Below are 23,016 nucleotides of genomic sequence, written 5' to 3' on the forward strand. Positions count from 1 at the left end.
TTTTAACAAGATTGTATTATATTCTCAAAAAATGTTTTACGATGGATCGTGTATGCAAATATAAAAAGCGATTGGACAAGTTTAAATAGACAATTTATACTAGATACATTATTTGTTGATTTTTCTTTCAATTTGTAGAGATATTTTATCTTCAAGACAATAGGTTGATGCCATGAGAATATGACCATATGGTCATTAGCGCGTGGACATTAAATATGTGTTTGTATAAGAATTTCTGGAATTATAGAAAAAAGTGATACACATGTCCTCAAGGGCATAATCTCACGATGATAAGTTGTTTGCTTGATCAACATTTTGTGGCCTTAATTAGAGAAGATGTAGATGGTGAAAAACCGAGATGAAGGCATACAAAGTAGCTAGAGAATATAGCGACCACACTCATGACCAATTTCCTTCCATATCTTGAAGTATGAGTTATATAGACAAGAGTTAAATGTGATAAGCATAGAGTCTATATATGATTCTCTACGATTAACTATCTATGCTTGTGAAGATTCATGATATGATTGGGTAGAGAAATAATGTGGTTACTATTGTTTGAGGAATTGAAGATCTCATTATCTTGTCTCGTGTTGTGACAATGATGTTTGTCCATAATACAATGTTCATTATAAATTTGGTTGAATGTTTCCAAACACAAAGTGGATATTTTAAGAATGACTAAATGATATATAATGATGTGAGTGCCCATACACAAGTAAATATTAGTCAAAGAAAAATGTACCTTTTACTTTTAATTAATGATTGTCATTCATATATAAACTTGTTGCTAAACTTCAACCGGTCAACATGAGATGGTCAAGAAACACATGTTGCTAAACTTCGAGTCTAAACACAATTTTGTAAATATGAATCAGATCTTTACATATTCTGATAAAAACATTAATCGTTCATAAATTTAGGGCACGAACTTTCTTATTCTGTTTTCACATTTGAATTTTGGTGGCGACGAACCTCATTCTACTTCCACATCAGATCCAAAAGACAAAAACAAATTCCAAGATGGCGGAGGTGCGTCTCTGTTAGCAACCTGAAATTATTCATCTCTTTTCTAGAAGAATTAGTAACTACATTTTTACAAAATTTGATAATAAAAAATTATTGAAGAGTTACCGTAGCTGGGATCGTCGGGCAAAAAATCAACCCTTGCATCGATTGCTAATAAGATGTATCAATTTGCTCGTAAAATTGAGGAAACGGATTTTTTTCTCTCATCCCCAAACTCATATAAAGATTCGATCGACTACACGTCTTTGAAAAGGTTTGGTTATATCTCTATAACATTGTTAAAAAACAAAAAAAAATTACTTTTTTTTGAATACCAGGAGGTTTTGGGCCGAACCCCGTAATCCCCCCAGACCCGAAACCACATCATATATAATACTAGTTTTGTCCCGAGCGTCACTCGAACCGGAGACCTTTAAGCTTCGCCTAGAGTCTTTACCAATTAAGCTAACGACATTTGGTAACATCGTTAAAATTGTACTCAACCTATACGTAAAAAAAATTGAAATCAATCGATGGACAAATCAGATTAAAGGTTGGAAGCGCGGCGGCTACGGTGGAGAGATACAGATCGCGCCATTGCAGCAGACATCTGTAATATAGCAAGAGTCAAGGTGAGCAAGAGGATCCGGTGCGGAGGATGAAACCACTGCTGATGGTTTTGCAACAGATCGATAGAGAAGACTTGGGGAGCAAAGAGGTCCCGCGGATCTAGTGACGATATGGCGAGGGAGACAAGTCTCAGAATGGAAAAATTGAGCCCAAGTGGAGTCGAAAGATTCATCCACTGTTGTCTTTGAATCGCAAGGTGTGGGCAGAGAATGAACTCCGTCGGAGAGCACTGCTTCAAAGAGGGGATTCAATAGCAGAGAAAAGCTCGATAGGTTTGGATTAAAAGGATTGCAAAAGAGAAAAATTAGATGGAAATGAAGCTTTAGATGGAAGGTAAACGAGACAGCTCGAGATATGAGAGAGAGGTTCCTACGCCGGCGAGCTTCAGCTCTACCGGCGTCGGAGAAGAAATAAGAGATAGCTTCTTCGATAATAGTGTCAGAGAGTTGAATGGGTACTAATATCCAATTTTTCTTCAAAAAGATGAAATAAATATCTTTACTTTTAAAAATGCATATATTGAATAAACTTATATTGAAAGTGCGAACAAACCCTAAATTAATCTTTGTTATTTCTTTTATTAGGTTGGAATTACGTGGTTGATTATGGTTAGAGTATATGTATATCGGTTGTAATGTATGTGTGACGTTAACGGGCTTTGAGCCCATCTCACATGACTCGTAGAGTGTCTGTAATATATAGGGCTATCTACGAGTCCCTTACTTTGTATGTTCTGAATGGAGTATTTCTTTGTTAATTGCGAATATACTGAGTTTTACTTTATTTAGTTATAAATCTTGTGATTTGTTTGACAAATTGGTTTACACATATTATACTCTCTTTCGTGTTAGATGATCTGATTGAGAATACTTTGGCTAATTGGTTTCAAAACTAATATTTGTTTACACCTATTATACTCTCTTTGTTCTGTGACGATTGATGTTGTGGGTATTTTCTTGTTTCATAAAAATTGATGTTTTGGATTAATACTATTGTTATTTTTATTTGTAACTTATAGAGAGAAAGGAGAAATAGAATTGATTATGTATTATTGTTTTGTAGCGTTATATCAATTTATCGGTGCAAGATGATAATGTACTTTGTAGATTTTGTGTTCTAATTTTAGCACAACTAATCGAAGCCATGGCCAATTTCAGATATATTCCCAAACCTATATTTACTACTCTATTCAGGAGCAGAACTACGTAGATGTGCATGGGGTCAAATAACAACAATAAAATTTTAAATTTTAACTTTTCGTCATTGATATTAAAGAATAAGCTAGATCAAATGGCTGAATTCCCATAGTTGATCCCATCAACATGTGTTTGCACTCCAGTTGACCCTCAAAATTTGAGGACTCTTGTTTTTTAACTGAGGCTTATGATTTATTTTAGAGTACATTTGGGAAAGTACCTTCTCTATGAGTTTTCCTTGGAAAAATACCCTATTGTTTTTTCTTTTAAAAATTGTTTTTGAATATATTAAATTACTAAAATAGCCTTATTAAAATTTAGTAATAATTAAAAAGAATTATACTTAAAACATAAAAATCCATTAATGAAATTTTAAAGATAATTCTTATCTTAAATAATTTTTAAAATAAATCGTCCTTACAAATATATATTTTTAAAACAATATATGATTCTGTTTGTTGTAAAAAAGAATATTTTTTATAGTCCAATTTGAAATAAAAATCAAAGATAAAATTTAGCCAGGAAGCAAGATTCAAAATAATTACAATTAGCGTTCTAAAACTGTCGCAACTCGTAACCACTGCACTATAGTGAACTTTGTATATATATGCCATTAACGTTAACGTTTACATATATTATTAATGATGGCTAATCCAGAGCTCCAACAAACGGCAATCAATTACTGTGAAATGGACACTTTTCTAATTATTTTCTTAACAGTGACACTGAAAATATATAAGTTAGTTTACGTAAAAAAAATTTACTTACATCTTCACTAAATAAAGTTTGTGGGTCAATAGTTATATTTTTGCAATCAATCAATACATGTGTTTAAATGCCCAAATTGACTTTCATGCATCAAACAATTGTTGTGTTCTGGTTCAAGCTCTCGTAATCTCTTTCGTTTTCTGCTTTATGTTTTATATTGGTTTTTGAATACTCCATTTCTAATCAATAACACATAAATAAAACAAATAATATTATGTTTAGAACTATTAGGAGCTTTCTGTAGCATCATAACATGTACATCCATGTAAAAATGTAAATATATGTTATTATGATGAAATATGTAAGGCTTGAAGAACTTTTTGTAGCATCGTAACGTGTTCGTCAACGTAAATATATGTTTAGACACGTATATTATAACATTCTACCACCATGTCTTTATTTCAAAAGATTTATGAGAAAAATATCAGACTTCGATTTTTTTTTTTTTTCAAAATCTCGAATTTAGTTTTAATCTATTAAAAATACAACTTTTACTTTAAATTTGGACAAAATTGTCATTTTATATATTAAACATTATAGTCTTAATTGAAAATAGATAAAGATGTATTTTTCAAACAAAAACTCATAAAGAAGGTAGTTTTCAAAATCTCCCTTTATTTTATCTCTGTTTTAAGCCAAAATGTTTTTCCGTTTTGTGCATTAGTTATAAGGAAAAAATCCTTAAAAAAATCTAAAGTAATGTTAATTTAGACGTTTAATACTTAATATTTTTTGGTTGGAAAACAAATATCTCATATAATTATTTATGGTCATAAAATATTTTGTATTTAAATTATTGGTAAAATTAAAATCGCACTGTTAACATAATTATTTAACGGCGTTAAATTTTAAACGTCCAAATTGAAATTACTATGGGTTTTTTTAAGGATTTTTTCCTTAGTTGGAATTACATTTCTTTTTTATTGTATTAACCTATATTTGTAAGCAAAATTTCTAAAATACATATATATGATAATATAAATGCTTCACAAAGTTTTTTTTGTTGTTGTTTTTGTGTTTCATATAATATTGACCCCAGTAAAAACACGGTCTAGACTGTATTTCATGGTAATGTTACCACTATCATAACTATCTTGTGTTACGAATTTGACTGAATCGTTGTTGAGCATATTATCTTTGTTGATTAAATGTATAATATATTTTTTTCCAAGCGATTTATTATATAGAATGTTGGTACATAAGTGATATCTTCTTGTTACTTTGAGAAGGAAGTGATATTTTAAGTACACCACACTATGTAAACATTGTTTGCTGCGAAATCGAATTATTTAGGTACATAGTTTTAGTATATTTTTGTTTGTTTGTTGAGCGATAGTTAATCTCTTAGATCGTTTAATCTCCGGAAGTTTTTTTTATCAAAATATTTATTTATGGTAATCGAGACATCAGTAAGTTTATTTTGTAATTTTATTAATGAAATTCTATCAAAGTTTTGGCGTGATAACCAATTTCCAAACAGATTTATAAACTTATCCACGTTGAAAGTGCATATGGTAAACCAAGATTTTGTTCCATCATTTTGTTTTTATCAAAAAGATTTTGTTCCATCTAAAATTAGAACTCAAAACGGTTATCACCGAAAAGATTATAGGGAATGGGAACCAAACATGGAGGATGACGTCTTGCACATAACCGTTCTAACCCATTTTAGATCTTTTCAGCTTTTTTTGCTTTTTCATTTATTAGTTGTCACAATTTAAAGTGAGAACGGTTATGTTTGTTTTCCTTTTTTGACATAAAGAGAAAAAAATCTAGCTCGATTCTTCAGTATGGATACTTCCAAATAAGATTTTGAGAAATATGATGGAAAAAAAAAAATCAGATTTAGAGGTTATTTTGCAATTTCCTCCATTGCACCATTACAAAGATCAAAATATGTGCTTTAGATTAGGATTCGGGTGAAGATTAACGCACAAATATCACAAGTAAATTGTAAAGAGACACTGAAAAAAAAAGCAACAAAAAAAAATTAAGGTTTTGATTGGTGAAAAAAATAAAGTATTACAATTTGTACAACTTTTATTTTTATCAATCACAAAATTTTTATAAAAACGTTACAAATTTTTTTTTCAGTTTTATTGTACCGTTTTCTCGTACAGCTCTTTTTTTATAATTTTGCACTATTGCGAAGAATTTTACAACTCCAACTAACAGGTAAAATTTTTGTAAAGTTTTGTGTTACTAATCGGACTCTAAAAAAGTAATTTCTTGATATTTTATTGATTGAAGAATATGAAAAATATATTTTATACACTATTGGAAACCCAATTTTTTTATTTGCTTTTTAAGAACTAAACTCAATCAAAATACATATTAACATTATAAATAAATACAGGACACCTTTCTAATAATTTGTTTGATATTATACAGAGTAACATAATACCAAACAAGTAATTAGTTTTTTTATATTAAAAATAGTAATTAGTTTGTTTTTATTTAAGGGCCTAAAAATCATCTATTTCAATTAGAAACACATCATATTCCATTAATATATAGCAAATAATAAAAAGTTGCGGGGACGTCTTTATCAAAAATGATGTAGACAACCGAAATACACATACAAAAGGCCAAAGAGGAAAACAAAAAACGCCAAAGAGAAAAACAACACTTTGGAATAAGACAACAATAATTAACAAGAATATATTTCTTTCAATTTTAACTTAAGAGGGTAACGAAATCTTCGAGAATTTATATTGGGCTCCACACTATTCAGTGTGTTCACTATCTCTTTCGACGTTGGGAAAAGTGGTCATCATCATCATTATCCTCATCTTTGCTCATGCACCATTAACCGTCCCTTCTAGATTCTTGATTTATTGTTCGATGGCCCCTCTTTGATTTTCATTTTCTTAATGTTATAGATTCTGAGAAATTGTTTATAAATTTAAAACACCACTAAAGCCGTAATTTGTTGCACTATCAATATGTTATACGTACACCATTTCCTACCGTTTAATTTGTTTTGTTTGTGTCGAATAATATCTGATCTAACCGCTAATTCCATGATCCATAATGAAAGTACAATGGTCCATCATTGTTCGAGGCTGCCAAGATTTGTTTGTTTATGTATAAATATATTTTCATTTTTCCATTCAGTTGCTCTGTATATATCATATACAATAATACAATCTATGTGTATATATAAGTTTGATATATGCTAAAATTATTCGTCCATAATTGTTTAATAATATATTCAATTTGCTATAGTCATTACTCATTTTGTTATAGTATTTGAACTCTTAAAAGTATTTGACCACTAAGGAAAATTTACTTCCCAATCAACCACTAATCTAATAATTATCGTGTAGATTCAGAGATTCACTTGTTAATATATAAATCCAACAAATAATTTAAGCCACCTTCGAAAGAACAACTTCCATTCTTTTTCTTTCTTTTTTGGTTCACACAACAATACAATACCAGATATTAATATATGTGATCACACAATATTACAATTATAAGAAAGATACCAAATGGAAACATTACAAAGTATTGAAAAACAAAACCTTTTCTTTTTAATCTCAAATCATAGAGGACCGGACGCTCAACTGCTTCAATATAGTTTCCAGTGTGGACCCGTCACAAGACCTCCAATTATTCATGTATGTTTGATAATGCAAAATAAAATTATTATAACCTTTCTTTTGTTTGTTTGTTTTAACATTCTGGTGTTTGGGTATGGTCTCTTTTCGGATCATGGCAATAGTTATAGACCAAGAAGTTCCTCTGTGCCCATGTCAATGCCGCCATCTGCTGCCGGCTCAACCCGCGGTTGCGCATGGGTGCAGGCGATGGCGGTCTGCATGAGCTAGAGCTATCCGCTGTGCATCCCGCTAGCTTAAAGTTTTTGTACTTAGCCACAAATGGTTGGTATCGATAGTCGGCTTTGATCCTTCCATTTTCTGTGGCCCAGTCCGATGCATCCCATATCGATCCGTAAACCCACATCGGTCTTGTGGGGAATATAGCTTCATTCTTTCTATTATATGTACGTATCGGTACATCGTCTACAAAGAATCTTTATACATGAAAAAATCGTCCAAGTTAGTATATCAAACAACTAGAAAATGCGTATACTTAACATAAGAATTCTTGACTTACACAATTTGGTTAGGGTTCCACAAAATTGCGTAATGGTGAAAATCTTGAGTAGGGTCAAACCACAAGGTAAATTTCATTTCTCTTCCAATGACATTTCGGTCGCCACTTCCCCTAACGAAGACATTCGTTTGAAGGGAATAAGGCTTCCCTGGCGTTGTCCCTAGAAACTCGATATCGACCTCATCGTGGTCTCCAGGATGCTCTTGGTTGTTTGAGAGCTAAAGATCGAAAAATTGTTAGAATTTGAAATTTAGTAACCCTTTAACAACATAATTATTAGGTGGTTAATTAATCAGTTCGATCATATGCATACATAGAGGGATGTATCCACTCCAGCAGTGAAGCCTGGTTGGAGCTTAATGGAAGCACCAAAGTAGCCCGACCGGTATGGACGAAGAGACTTGAACCCACTCCCTGTTCATGCTCATATTTAATTAGTCAATAAAATCAATTTATTACATACGACAAAAATGATTATTATAAATGATAGTATGATTAAAATAACTAATTGGGAATAAAAATAATAAATATAAGCTACCGACACAGTCCTACAAGTCGTGCAGTGTATTAAATAACACTAGAAACTTGAGTGAGGTTTGACAAAGTTATCACCACTTACTAAATTGATTCTAATCAGTACATTCATTAATTTTAATGGTCTGTTCATAATGAATAGCATATAATCTCTTAGTGCATTTTATAACATGGACTCAAATTTGGTTGAAAACGAAAAAAGTAAAGAAAGAAAAAGACCAGTGGATTTGTCGAGCCAAAGAGTGACAACGTCTTGCTCTCTACGTTGGTGTTGAGAGCCCCATAAAGTACGGAATTCACGATCAAAAGGTGAAGTCGGTACTCGGGAACTCGGGTAGTATCCCGGTGAAGGAGAACGTTGGCTGTGACCACTACTAGGGCACAACACTAAGAGAGCTAGAAAGATAAGAGACAAAGCCATTTTTGAGTGAAGTAAAACCTTTTGAGTGGTTACTACAAAAGGGGAAATAAACACATTTAAGAGAGACAAATATGTATGAAATGAATGAAGAAAAGTGAGAGAAGGCAGGTGTGTATAAATAGAGAGTGATGCGGGTCCGACAGTTATAGGAGTGAGTGACTGTTATCCGTCAATTGGATGGGCCTCTTGGATTGATCCCATGTCAAAATATGAAACATTTAATGTCAACTTACTTCATATATTTTTTTATCAAAAAAAAAACTTACATAAAATATTATTTAACAAAGAAAACTAAGTACGAAAATGAAAAATTCAAGAAAAGGAAATTGAGGAATATATTATAAAAACCAAATTCCTATATAGAGATGATATTTGAACTATGGTTTTTTCTTTTTTGAAAGTATAACCGTACAAGTACAACTAGTTCTATTGTGCTCCTATCACGTCATTCAAAGAGATTTTGTTCCTCTACCTCTACCTATTAAGTGAAACAACGGAAGGAAACCAGCTTTTACCCATTTATTCCGGATCTACCTACGAGGCTAAGACCATAAACAAATTCGTTGAAGAAACTAAAAGTGGAATAAGTTTTTCTACTACTAAATATTAAGTGGGAGTATTTAGTAACTTTAATTTTCTAAGAATAACGTTGTCATCCAAAAATTCTCAATGGTTTTAAATCAAATAAACATGGTTCTAATAGTATAGTATGGACTAAACAAATATTTGACTGTAACTTACTTTTGCAGTTTTAGTAATGTCATGTAAAAAACTGTCGGTTCAAAAGCATTAATATATTTATTTTTTAAATGAAAAGAATGAGGACGTATCGAAAATAAATAGAGTGCAATGAACATGCCCATTTTAATGATCTAGAAAAAAAAATTATATATATATATGCTTTCACATAAGAAAATGACACTTTTTGCGGCCAAATAAAAAAATGACATTATCTTTGTTATTATAAATTTTAACCCATTTCATTTTGGTTTCTGTTTTTTTTTTTTTTTTAAATTAGGATAAAGTCGAAGATGTAACATGTTTGGTCAATTTCATAGCGGAGGTCACATGCATGGATAAGAAACTAGATCAATCCAATGTAGCTTCATAGCTTTTAAAAATCTAATAGTTTATTAATAAATCTCAACTCAAAAAGTTTATAAAAATTTGCATGTAAATCAATCCACAATTTTTTTTATTTTCTTGCTAACGGATCTTGTAATTTATTGGAAAAAGGGATTTGTATTTCTTTATATAATTATAATATGTATTCAGGATAAGTCGAGAGTTGAAATTATGGTTAGTTCGACCTTTTTCTTTTTGACGTTATAGTTAATTTGACTTGATAGGTGATATAGACACATATTTCCTAACGTAGCAGTTTATGAAAATATAGAGTAAACAAAAAAATTTTAGATAAATTAGATGATTGATTTGCGGAAGTCACATATCCACTAGTTTGCCCAATAACTAATTAATCCTATTATATAATGTATAGTGTTTTTTAAATTTGTAAGGATTATAAATTATTGCAATTAATGAACATATCTTTGTTGGAGATTTAGGGCAACTTCTGTTACCGATTCTATAGTTAGTTACAATTAATAGATTATTGCAACTTCTGTTATCTCAACCTTGCTCGATACAATGGTTGGGGTGATGTTTTCTAAGAGAATAACATGGTCATGACACATGATCACGTCAAAATAACAGAAGCGAGGTTAACATAACTAACTATAGAATCGGTAACTGTCCCTAAAAAGTAAAGTTTTGTGGCTTAATATATTTTATTATCTAACATTTGAAGTTGGTTCAACAAATATTCAAAAAAAAAATAAAAAAAAATTGAAGTTGGTTATGGTATTGGAATTGGAATTGGACTTGTAGGTAATAAAATCAGGTGGCGTAGGTGCATGAATCATGCCGAGAAAAGCTACTTACCGTACGGAAATAATATTAACTATAACATGAAAGAGAAAAATTAATCATCAAAAGTTTGATGTCAAAACAATAATAACTTCAAATTTAACCATGTCAATTACTCTATCAGTTTCTTAGTGTTAGATACTTAGATATTTCAGAGAAGAAAATAAAACCTATTGCACTAATCCTACTATATTATTTGGAAAGTACATTTTAAATGTAACCTTAATTTTTGTAAGTAATTACATAGATATGCCATTAGAAATAAAATTTTAAAAAGTAAATTAATTTATCTCTTTAAGGATTAAAAAGTCAAATACTAATTTAATTAATTAAATTTAATTAAAAAACGAAATACATTATTATTTTCCAAAAATAATAACCAATCAAAATCAACATATAAGATTTGATATCTAAATTTTAATTAATTTAATTTAATTAAAAAACAAAATACATTATTAATTTCCAAAAAAGTAACCAATTAAAATCAACAAATTATATTTGATATCTAAATTATCATATTAATTTTTTATTAATTATTATAGTTCACTTTCCATCTTTATATGATTTTATTTTTGCGGAAAAATAATATCATCATTATAAAAAAAGAATTATAGTTATTTTGCATATGCCACAATTTGAATTTTTAAAAACGAATATAAACTGTTCAATACATGAAAAAATATTATAACGGGTGAAAAATAGATTTAAGAAAACTTTCTACTGAGTAACGGGTCATAATTTGAAATATTTATATTCAATTTCATACATATTATATTAAAAATTTATAATCTTATATATTACAATAATTAATAACATATTAGATGTGATTCAATTTTTAATAAAAGCTGGAAAGTCCTAGAATCGACGGTTTAGATCGATATTAATACAAGATGGAATACTACAAGTGAAACTCTTAAATTAACTATCAAACTACAAGTGTATAATCTTAAACACTAAACAATATAGATAATATCAACAAAACATATACATGAAATCAATTAAATCTTAATCACATAAAAATTAGCACAAAAAAAGTATTCAACAATTAAATTTTTATCAAATCTCTGTGTTATATAAGTTTTGATACTATATTCGAATAATGTAATATACCTTTTCAATTTGTATTCTTTAACTAATTTAAGCTAACTAATATATTTGCTAATCTTATACCTATCAAAACCGACTATCGTTTCTTATCTCTATAGTATTTTTGCAAGACTTTTTTGGTGGATTTGGATAAAAGTGTATTCGGGTCATATGGTACATTCTCCTATTAAATAAATATGGTGCACTCCGATGTTATTAGCTAAAATGTTTAGAATATAATTCAGAGTCATATCATTAATAAAATTAATATTAATAAAATAAATGACTTTTTGGCAAGACGAATTTGGAGGGACGGGTTTTTGAATCAACATTAATAAAAAAGTAAAATATAATTAATCCACCGTTTTAATACGGGTTAAATCTTTAATTAATTATTTTTTAAGACCACTAATATTAAACATATCAAATCATCCTAATTTAGAAAAGATTATATAAAACCAAAAATGTTATGTGGTATGTATAATGTTACTATATATAAAATTAAACAATAAAATATAAATGTATTAGAGAATGATACAATGTGCAAAACTTTTATATATAAAAAATAATTCTTAAAATTTAAAAATTACTACTTTAAAAAAAAAATCACGGGACGGGTAAAAAATTTACAGAACGGGTTTTATTTTGGAATTGGGTTATATGGTGGATGTATTTGAATCAATATTTATAAAATTTTAAAATATTATTAATATGTTGTTTAAGTAGAGATTAAAACTTCAGTTTTTTAACAATTATCTCATGGATTCGTGGTATAGAAATTATAAACTGTAAAATAAAAATATTTTATAAAAATAAAATTTGCAAGTTTTAATATATATTACTTTTAAAAAATAAATCGTCCCGCGGTATATCGCGGGTTAAAATCTAGTAAAGATGTTATTACGTAAGTTACTCATATTTCTTTTACGTTAGAAAATATTGTACCAAGTATTAACGAGCTAACACTAAGAATTTATGAAAAGAAACCATGATTTTCGTGGCTAAAGCTTGACAGTCGTGTATATAATTTACTTAGCCACGGATATTATAGGTCCTAAATTCCTAATTAACAAGTCTGTGATGATAATTGAGTGGATTAACCGTTATCGATCCTTGTTGAACAAGGAAATGTTCTCGGACCCTATTGCATGCTTTTGTGTGCACCTATGTTGGTTCATTATCAGTTTTAAATTGAGACTAAATCCATGTAAGTCATGGGAATTGAACCAACTTAGTATGGTTAATAATTGATAGTGTAATATAAAGAAATGGTTAGGTTCGAAGCAATAATATAGGTGCTGATATTGGTTGGTTGTTGATATTGATTAGTTGGTCGTAAGTTAAGTGATTGTGTGGTTGAACGTAGATATATGGCTAGGGCTGATAAGACATAAGAAAGAACCCCATAAAAATATAGATTGCAAATGTAATCTGAGAATGAATTGTGATGTTTTTTGTTATATTGTAAACCCGATTTGACAATTTGGCCTAGATCATGAGATTGTGTTTGACAATTTGGGTATAGTCCACGGAAAAAGTTCATATTTTGGTGTTCTATAGTTCTCGAATAGCAGAATCTCAAACTTTAAACTTATACTATTAAAAACTTCAAAATATAAGGTTTTGAACATCTTTTAGAGTTTCAAAACCATGCACAAAATTCTAAAGTTTAAGCACAAATCGCAAAGAGGTAGAGCTGTATTTTCAACTAATGGAATCCAAAAATGGACACTTGAGAAAATTGTTAACCAGTGATTTTGAAATTAATTAGTATTTGTGGACTTTATATACTCCCTCGGTTCCTTTTTGTTTGATTGTTTAGAAAAAAAAATGTTTCAAAAAGATTGATTTTTTAAATTTTCAATACAATAGTTATTAGTTATAATTGATAAATTGTAAACTTCAATACAAATTAGTGAATATTATTGGTTTAGAGTTATTGAAAATTGTAAATCACAAAAAAAAACAATACATTTAAAAGTAACATTTAATATGTTTTCTTAATATTTATGTTATTAGTTATAATTGATAAATTGTAAACTTCAATACAAATTAGTGAATATTATTGGTTTAGAGTTATTGAAAATTGTAAATCATAAAAAAAAACAATACATTTAAAAGTAACATTTAATATGTTTTCTTAATATTTATGTTTTTTCTAAAAAATCAAACAAAAAGGAACATAAGGAGTATATTGTTTATCGTTTTCTAAATTTGGCACATATTAAATCATATCACACTTACTCTCAAATTAGATTTATCTTACAAAAACCAAATTTGTTATTTGGTTGATTAAAAAATAATTATAAAATATTTAATTTAATTGAGATTTGCAATTTAAAACCATTAGCTATTTATTTAATAAAAATAGAATTAAACAATCAATTGAAACGTATATGGTCAGTGGACATTATTTTGATGATAAAATAGTATCCATAAAATTAATATACCACCCACTTTGAACCAATTAATTTTAACAAGAACAATCCCCATCTAACATGCACCAAATACTTGACGTGGGAATCGATCAGTGTACAACTTAGACTAAAATAAGCTCGACGAGTATGCATCACCGTCCATCAAAGACCAAAGAATGAATGTCCTACCCAAATAAAAATAAAAGACCAAAGAATGTTACATGGATCCGTAGAAAGTATTTATGAATGGGTTTTGTGGAAAAATATTTGGTCAATGGTACATGAGGTTGTGAACATTTATTTTGGTCAATCGATTATTTTCCCATTTTCCAAGAATTGTTTATTTATTAAGGTTTTTTAATCAACTAAAAATATTATTTTCTAAAATTTTAGAGTTAATCTAAATTGAATGGACTGAATATTTTTTGTTTTAAATTTTCTTAAGAGGAAAAACGTCCACTTATCCTTTCATTAGTTTTATTCCTCAAATTTTAACTTTAAATTACCAATTTTCTAACTCTACTTTTAAAAGTTAAAACTACCTAATTGTAATAAATTATCCTTAAACTTTTGATCCTACTTTCTAAATCACAAATCCAATAACAGTAAAACTATACTTATATTAAAAATACTAAGTACCGTGATTAAATAAGGTTCCCTTAAAAATTTCAGTTGCTTCTATCATTTTCAGCAAAATAACTTTGCAGATAAAAAATCTGAGTGGGGGAAATATTGTTATCTAAATCTTAATTAGAAATGTGCTTACCGACAAAATATGAGTGGGAAAAATATTGGAATCTAAGCTTAATTAAGTTGTGTCACTTCAACAATTCTGAAGAACATTCTATCCTCTCTGGTATTGAGAACAAAACAGTTTCACTTATAATTCCATAATGATTGATAGTGTTTTCATAAGAAACCATTAACCTTTTCAATACAACACCAAAATGACCAACTAGCTAGTACGTTTAGGTTTTCACTGTAACAGACTATTAATGCTACTAATTAAAACATATAAAGAACTAAAAAAGATCCAACTGAATCTGGTAGGTATTATCAACAAAATAGCGTTGAGATGTGTCGGTAGATTAAGAAGACTTTTGATCTTGTAAGTTCAGCAGTCATGATCTCAGATATTAAATTTAACCCTAGTTGCTTATAAAAGTTAGATGATGAAAGTTTTGCATGGAAAGACGGCAATATATAGTATAAATTCGTTTCGAGGTGCACATTTAAATTGTTATAATTGGTATCAAGTTCTTTAACTTTAACTTTAGTATCATAAAATTCCATTTATTAACATATTAATGAAGGTTATAGTACGTACTGAATTAGGTAGATGACGTTTATATGGGAAGAAATTTGATGATATATAAATTTGCAAATAGAGTTTTTGATTCCTAAGACTATCTCCAATCTATGTCTCCATTTTTCTCTAAGATAGAGAGTTAGGTTTTGCTCAAAGTCAATTCCATTATGGAGTTGAAACTTAAAAGTGGAGGTCTCTAAACTTATTGCAAATTGAGATAATAAGTCTCCAAATATGGCGTAAAAATAGAGATTAAAAATGGAAATAGAGATGAATTGGAGTAAATCTAATTTTAAACTCTATTTTAGAAATAAAAATGAAGATGAGTCGAAAATGCTCTAACATTTTTGAATATTTTAAGAGATGACTATAATCAGAGCCGCGATGACTACAAAGAGCAACTTACGCGGTCGTGGTTTTGATTCCTTACATGAGAAATATGTTTTTTATTTTAATTTGTAGATACCTATATATGGTTGTTGGTGCAGGAATTGGCACCTCCGACAATACCGGTCTAAACCGGGAAATATATGAATAAAATCGAGAATTCGATTTAACCAGGATACCCCGGTTAGCCTGTTAATGGGCCTAAGTTATGAGTTTGCCAGAAGACCTAATTTGACAGCTGAGATCGTCTAGCCGACTTCTTAAACTTCAGAAAGAGAAGACTTCCATTTCGAAAGAAGAGGATCTTACGAAGAATAAAAATAATGAATATATAGATCCTTAATAATTAGAAATTTATCATATTTAGACATGATCAAATCATTGTATAAATAGAGGGGGTTTGTCCTCTATTACATCCATCTTTTAACCTAATACAAGAGACTACTTTTCACAGAGCAAAACCCTAGCTTTCTACTCAAGCAACCTTGTTCATCTTCTTTTGATTACTCGTGAGCTAAGAGAGAAGTGAATTTGTCTAACCCCTTAGTATAAATTCATTGTTTGATTTACAGAATCAACAATGGTCAAAATAGTTTTTTGCTGCTTGTGGCTACTAATTACCCAACGACGGTCTCGCTATAATAATAGCGATGATACGCTATTTTTTTAATATTAGTAATGTAAGTATAATTTGTTTTTTTTGGGTTGAAAAAATGCAACAAATAGTTTCAAATTATATAATGATGAACACTTCCGATGATTGCTTATGGTAGTAGTGATGAAAGTACCCCAACGATGTTTTGGAGATGATCGATGAAGATGACTCCGACAGATATGATATTGATCCGACGGTGATGACTTTGAATCTAACACAAAAAAATTTGTGAACAAGAAATTTGAAGACCTACCAAGTCTTGTAATTTAAAATTGGTGGAAATACATAAGAAGTTGTATTTTTCTTGTGGTTCTCCATTAACTACGAACATAATAGTGACTACTTTGACCCACGACCGGGTGTAAACGATTTGAACCCTACAATCGGGTATAAACGATCCAACGGCTGGGTATTGTAGCCGCTTTGACTCCATGACAGGGTATAAACATCGATGATAACCTGGCGGCCAGGTATAAAGACGCTATTTTGATGATTTGTCCAATCTCATACGTGATGTATGAGCTTGTCGTGGGTATTGAGAAATGGAAACCAAAGATCAATCGAGATCGACGGTCGAGATGACAAGATATTTATCATTATCTCTAAATATAATATTTACATTTATGTTTATCATAGATTAAGAACCTAAAATCAATCTCATCTCTATATAAAAGAATCTAATTTGTAACTTTATTTTTATGAAAGTTTATTATAATTTTTTCTAAACAAATTTATGTTCTTTATTCTCAGCAAATTCACTATATATATGATTATCTTTGCTTTCATGGATGTCATCAAATAAATAAAAATATTTTGTATAGGATCGCTACGACGCTACTAGAGCTGATGAGAGAGATATTAGTTCATGATGAAGACAAAGGTAAGGGTATTTTCCACAAAATTTTGCTCATATACTACTCATTTTAGATGCTAAACTATAAGTCATACACCGCTATTACCCCATTAATGAATGGCCTCATTTTGTATTTTAACATAAACTACATCTAAAAATCGCAAAATTGTTACATTTTTATGTATATATATTTAACAACAATCATGAGATAACAAATAAAACTAAATTAAAAATAAAATGAAAAAGGATAGATGAAAATAAGTTATTAAAATAAAATAAATTATGTGATGTAAAACAAAACCAGTTAATAGTGATCCTTTAAATATGATTTGAAGGATACATGTCCAAAATATTAGTTACTATTATAATTTAATGAAATTAAAAGGATAGGATCTAAAAAGATTTGTTATTCTTCAATCAGTAGATTATAATATAAATATATATGACATAACTATAATTTAAAAGCATATATGTCTTAGCACTTACTATTACCAATGTTTATAAATCTGACCCTAACGGTGAATCGGACTACCTTATGGATCATCGGATCACTTGATCAGCCGGATTCGACAACAAGTCAATTGATTCAAACTTATTTAATGCATTTAACGTTTATAGAGATCATATAGTTTTATAAAATATGAAGAAAAAAATAAAATTGGGTGACCGGGCGGTTTGCGTCGGACGATTTGAAAGATAAATATGTACAATTAGAACGATTTATCTATTCTTAATATGAGATCAAATAATACCTCACCTGAAAAATACTCTCTGAAGCAATACAATGATAAGATTGTTTCAGGAGTGATGTTAGATGAAAGTTCAAAATAATTGAGAAAAACAACAATATGATTAACCAAATGATAAGGGTCCGTGATTTTCATTTAAGGAGGAGTTCTCTATTGGGGCCGAGATCTATTCCCATCAAACGTGAAACTATCTAGTTTTTGTTATTTGGTGGTCAGTCAAAATAGTGTTATACTTTACATCCATTAAAAACTCCGGTGAATGGTCACTCGACGGATACAATCATCTAGAGAATTAGTCGGATATATAGTAAGAAAAAAAGACCACAACATGATAAATCATTTCTTCTTTTTAGCTACGCTTCATCTAGTACTTGTTTACTTATATCACTCCTTCAACAAATATACATGTGAGGACTAACAAAGTACTCTTAGAACATGTTACACCACAATACCACAGTTACTTAAATCCAACTTTGAAGAAGCTAATAAAAACAACTTTTGAACATTGTCGACAAAGTCAATATGCAAGGATAATAGTAATTTAAAGTGATCATTAAAATTTACAATACATATTTCGGTAATGTGAATAGTTAGTTACTCGATCATTCCTAGAATAGTGGAAACGAATAGTTGGAGAAAGAGCCACAAAGTCTTGAATGGCTATTACATTTTCAATAATTCCTTCAACAAAAAACAAACAAACAACAGTCGCCAATGATTGCTCCATAGTTGTTACATAATGATTTGTTTATTAAAGTTGATAATAATTAACAAATCAATGATGACGTTACTAAAAATAAATAAAGCAATGACCCGATGGCTCCTTTTTCTTGTTGACAATGACTAATTCAAAAACAGTGTAATCAAACTGCCGCCATAAAAACAAAATCTTAAACAGTGTAAAAAAGCTTAAACTTCTCCTCATTTGATTTCATAATAAAAATGATTATGAAAAAAGAAAGGTTGTAACATAATCTTGAAATACTAGTCCATCATATAAATTAGGGGTGGATATTTTACCGAACCAACCGAACTCAAACCGACTCAAACCAAATCCAGGCTTAGACTCAAACTATTTGGTTATGATTTTTCTCAACCCAGGTCGGTTGGGTTTCGGTTAAAAACCAAACCGGACCGATAATTCAAGGCGTTTATTTATTTTCAATTGAGAAGAATCCAATTTCGTGAAAAGTATCAATTATTTATGTTTTTTAAACAAAAATTAACACTGAAATTTTGGCTAAGAAATTTTGAAGAGAGGTACTAGTTTAGCTTTAATAATTGAGTCAATCAAAAGCTACAAATGAACAATCAACATTGTATATCTCTTGATATATGCACGAATCAAGAGATATACAATGTTTAACCGGACCGATAATTCAAGGCGTTTATTTATTTTCAATTGAGAAGAATCCAATTTCGTGAAAAGTATCAATTATTTATGTTTTTTAAACAAAAATTAACACTGAAATTTTGGCTAAGAAATTTTGAAGAGAGGTACTAGTTTAGCTTTAATAATTGAGTCAATCAAAAGCTACAAATGAACAATATGCACGAACTCTTATTTTTTCTTTGTAAGAACTAAACATTTTGGATTCACTATATTTATATCCAAAATCTTCAATATTATTGTAGTAACAATATAATAGAAGTAATAAAAAAAAAACTGTTGTGGAATTGGAAAATCAAAAATTTCAGAAAGAAAGAAATCAAGAAAGTGATGAACATAATAAAGCGGAAGCAAAACATTTAGTCAGTAAGAAAAAATAAATTTGGGCCTGCCTTAATGCCTATCTCCAAATTTGGGCTTTCATTATTGGTGAAACGAAGAAGCCCAAATGTTGACCTATTTTATAAACACTGAAAACATTCGTACTCAAAAGTGAAATTTTAAAACTTTGAGGGCTCTTTGTCAATTGTTCATGGATTCATCTTCTCTCTTTGAAGTTTGAACTTTGAACTGAAGAAACAGAATTTGAAATGATACAAAGTTCAAAGCTTTTGGAATTGCAAAATCAAAAGTTTCAAGAAGTAAGAAAGAAATGAAGAGAGTGATCAGATTCTTTAAGCGGAAGTCTGATCCTAAGCAAAAGCTTCGAGATTGGCAACGAAAGCTACGATAAGATGTCCGTGACATTGAACGACAAATTCGAGGTTCTTGTTGCTTTTTTCTCTTGTATTTGATCAGATTCTTAGGAAAGTTTCGAAATTTGAGGAATTTAGTTAGTTATATGATGATTTATATTGATGGGTTTAGGGTTTTAGATTAAAGATCCAATTTTTGAGAATGACTATTAAAGTATGTTCCTTTCGTACGAAATTGCTTCAATTTGATAATTTGGATTTAGGGTTTAGTGTTTGAGGATTAGGGTTTATACTGAGTGAGAGTTTGCTTTCAGATATTGAGAGAGAAGAAAGAAATGTGCATAAAGCTATCAAAGACTCGGTAAAGCGGAATGATTTGGTCACTGCTAAGGTAAAGTATGAAACTTTATTAGTAAATCTGATTCAATGGTGGAAGAAATTGGAGTTTTTAAAGTGTTTCTCTGCTTTGTGTGTTTAAAGGCACTTGCTAGGGAAATAGTGAGTTCTAGAAGAACGGTTAAGCGGCTATACGAGAATAAAGCGCAGGTGAATTCTATTTCAATGCATCTTGGGGAGAGTATTGGTAATGATCAAAAGCTTTACTTGGTGGTTTTCATTGTTGTTATGTGATATGTTTTTTAGATTGTTGTTTACGTTTCTTTTTGTGTTGCAGCTACTGCGGTAACTGTTGGGAATCTTTCGAAGAGTGGTGAGGTTATGAAGCTTGTTAATAGTCTAATGAAAGCTCCAGAGATTGCTGTGACAATGCAGGCATTTAGCAAAGAGATGACCAAGGTAGTTAATAAACGCTTTTGAGTTTCGTTCTCTATGTTGTTCATATTATGTATATGTATCTTTCTCTAATGTGTGGATTTATGTAGACTGGGGTTATTGAAGAGTTTGTGAGTGATGCTGTGGATAATGCCTTAGATTCTGAGGATATTGAAGAGGAGATCGAGGAAGAGGTTGATAAGGTATTGACTGCCATAGCAGGAGAGACTGCAGCTGAGCTCCCGGAAGCAGTTAGGAAGCAAAAGATGAATGTTCCAGCTCAAAAGGCGGAAACTTTACACGGGGTAAGAACTCTTGCAGTTGAATGATTGCAAGTACATGAAAAAAGATGGAATAGTTACAGAGAGGAAGAGATCAAATCTGAAAAGGGAACGTATAATGTATTGCAGGAAGATGCAATTGTAGAAGGAGTTGATGCTGAAGAAGAACTAGAGGCCATTAGATATCGGCTAGCCAATGTTAGATCATAGCTGATATATACTGGATCATACTTGTGACTTTTTTCTTAACCGTTCTCTCTTATTGCATGGTCGATCTTTTGGTCAGTGATTGTGCGATTTGTATAGACACTAAAGAAAGTTGAGCTTTAGCTTCAGTGTTTGTTTGGTTTGCTTGAATGTAAAGTTTTTAGTTTTGGAGTATGAAACCCGGTTCTGGTTCATCTTGATTTGATTTGGTCCGGTTCTATTTAATTTGGTTGAAATTTGATATTGTTTATGTTGATTTGGCTGTATACTACAATTGCATAGTTATATCTAAACCAAAGGATAGTTTTCAAATTTGGTCATTCCTGTTGAGTTTTTTTTTTTGGGTAGAATTCCTGTTTAGTTTTTAATGTGTACATTTATATACACTTTATATGTTGGAATTTTCTGAACCAAAAGAAGAAATTTATATATACCATTATGACATTTAGTGAGCACATAAATTGTTAGTATATACAATTATTTAGGCAAAAACTAAATGGATCAATATGAACATAAATGTGTAGTTGCTGTGTATGTGTAAAGATGCAATTTTGTACCTTAAACTTAACACGGCACTTCCTCATTGAAGTGTCATGTTTTTCTTGTGATCCAAGTTTTGTATGTTTCTGCATATATTTTTTTATAATCTTTTTCCAGTTAACACTTTTAGTAACTATTTATATCATTAGTAATTAACCACTCAAAACTAGATTATTTACACTTCCATCATTCACTCTCTTCCACATCACATAGAAAAATTCAAAACAAAAATAGCTTAGTTGCCGTTTCCTCTTTCTCCGTCACTTTTATTTTTTCATTTTTCTTCTATTTATTAATACAAAAAAAAACAATTATGTAAAATTCTGTAAAAAGTTAAATGCAATTTTGACTATCTCTCGAAATACATGTTACAATGTTACTGTTAGTCTATTAAGTTCTTCTTCACAATTGTGTACTAAAATATGGGTGATGGATGCGTGTGTGTGTAGATGTTTTGAATAACACGTATGTTTTGAGCGAGTTAATTATTGAACCTGGTACAAGAAATCAATCAGGAACTAATAAACGATGATCTTCAAGTGATACATTTGGGCTTCGGCTCTAGTGTGGAAGTAGTAACTGACCATGACATTGAAGAAAATGATATCACAAAATATTGAAATAAAAGAAAAGGCATGAAAGAAATGAATTTTCATGCATATGGACGAATGTGTACATAAATATTTTGTTGCATAGAATGTATGTAAATACATAATTATGTATCTTGCTTCTTTAATTTGTAGAAGACAAAAAAAATTCGACGAAGTGTCATGTTTCTGTTGTGGTCTAAATTAATACTCTAGAAGGCGCAAATTGTGCATAAAGCAAAGGCGTTATATTGCTGATAAAGGAAGAAAATGACGTTACATAAAATATAAAATTATTATAGAATTTAGATTACCGAAATTCATTTTGGAACTGTCAGTTTCTTTTTTATTCTAAAATTTAAAACTAATTATTCTCAAACTAGTTTTTTGCTAAGAATGTAAATATTTCATTAAAAATGAAAAGTTATTAGAAGTTACACAAGATAGATCCTAAAGTTTGGTCCCATGGCAAAAAAGGATAAAA

At 29.8% G+C, this 23,016-nt stretch overlaps 3 protein-coding genes across 4 annotated transcripts; 2 read left to right on the top strand and 1 right to left on the bottom strand.

Moving 5' to 3' along the window:
- Positions 1-1,023: 1,023 nt before the first annotated feature.
- On the top strand, positions 1,024-2,099 carry AT3G44980 (uncharacterized protein; the record flags this gene model as incomplete). Its single annotated transcript, NM_114367.1, has 5 exons — positions 1,024-1,032; positions 1,140-1,282; positions 1,562-1,640; positions 1,757-1,910; positions 1,972-2,099. The coding sequence occupies 5 exons, from the start codon at positions 1,024-1,026 to the stop codon at positions 2,097-2,099; spliced, it is 513 nt and encodes a 170-aa protein (NP_190084.1).
- Positions 2,100-6,935: 4,836 nt separating this feature from the next.
- Positions 6,936-8,845, bottom strand: XTH31 (xyloglucan endo-transglycosylase-related 8). Its single transcript, NM_114368.3, has 4 exons — positions 8,478-8,845; positions 8,038-8,138; positions 7,725-7,942; positions 6,936-7,641 (listed from the first exon to the last, which is right to left on the bottom strand). The coding sequence occupies exons 1-4, from the start codon at positions 8,677-8,679 to the stop codon at positions 7,281-7,283; spliced, it is 882 nt and encodes a 293-aa protein (NP_190085.1). The 5' UTR covers positions 8,680-8,845; the 3' UTR covers positions 6,936-7,280.
- Positions 8,846-20,103: 11,258 nt separating this feature from the next.
- VPS24.2 (SNF7 family protein) lies at positions 20,104-21,408 on the top strand (the record flags this gene model as incomplete). 2 transcript variants are annotated; one of them, NM_001161193.1, is made up of 6 exons in its annotated part: positions 20,104-20,215; positions 20,461-20,537; positions 20,627-20,729; positions 20,820-20,941; positions 21,028-21,222; positions 21,328-21,408. In NM_001161193.1, the coding sequence occupies 4 exons, from the start codon at positions 20,708-20,710 to the stop codon at positions 21,406-21,408; spliced, it is 420 nt and encodes a 139-aa protein (NP_001154665.1). The 2 variants fall into 2 exon arrangements, with proteins under 2 accessions (NP_001154665.1, NP_190086.1); NM_114369.1 differs by lacking the exon at positions 20,104-20,215 and adding an exon at positions 20,349-20,360 and having other exon boundaries at positions 20,448-20,537.
- Positions 21,409-23,016: the final 1,608 nt, after the last annotated feature.

This window comes from Arabidopsis thaliana, chromosome 3 (genome assembly GCF_000001735.4).
Source record: "Arabidopsis thaliana chromosome 3, partial sequence".
Lineage (NCBI taxonomy): Eukaryota > Viridiplantae > Streptophyta > Magnoliopsida > Brassicales > Brassicaceae > Arabidopsis > Arabidopsis thaliana.

What these genes read in the sequence shown, in the direction of transcription:
- XTH31 (NM_114368.3), bottom strand. Translation starts at nt 8,679, where the DNA reads ATGGCTTTGTCTCTTATCTTTCTAGCTCTCTTAGTGTTGTGCCCTAGT. An exon ending in TTGGCTCGACAAATCCACTG is followed by an intron (nt 8,139 to 8,477) that starts GTCTTTTTCTTT and finishes GAGCATGAACAG; the next exon opens with GGAGTGGGTTCAAGTCTCTT. An exon ending in TGGAACCCTAACCAAATTGT is followed by an intron (nt 7,642 to 7,724) that starts GTAAGTCAAGAA and finishes TCATGTATAAAG; the next exon opens with ATTCTTTGTAGACGATGTAC.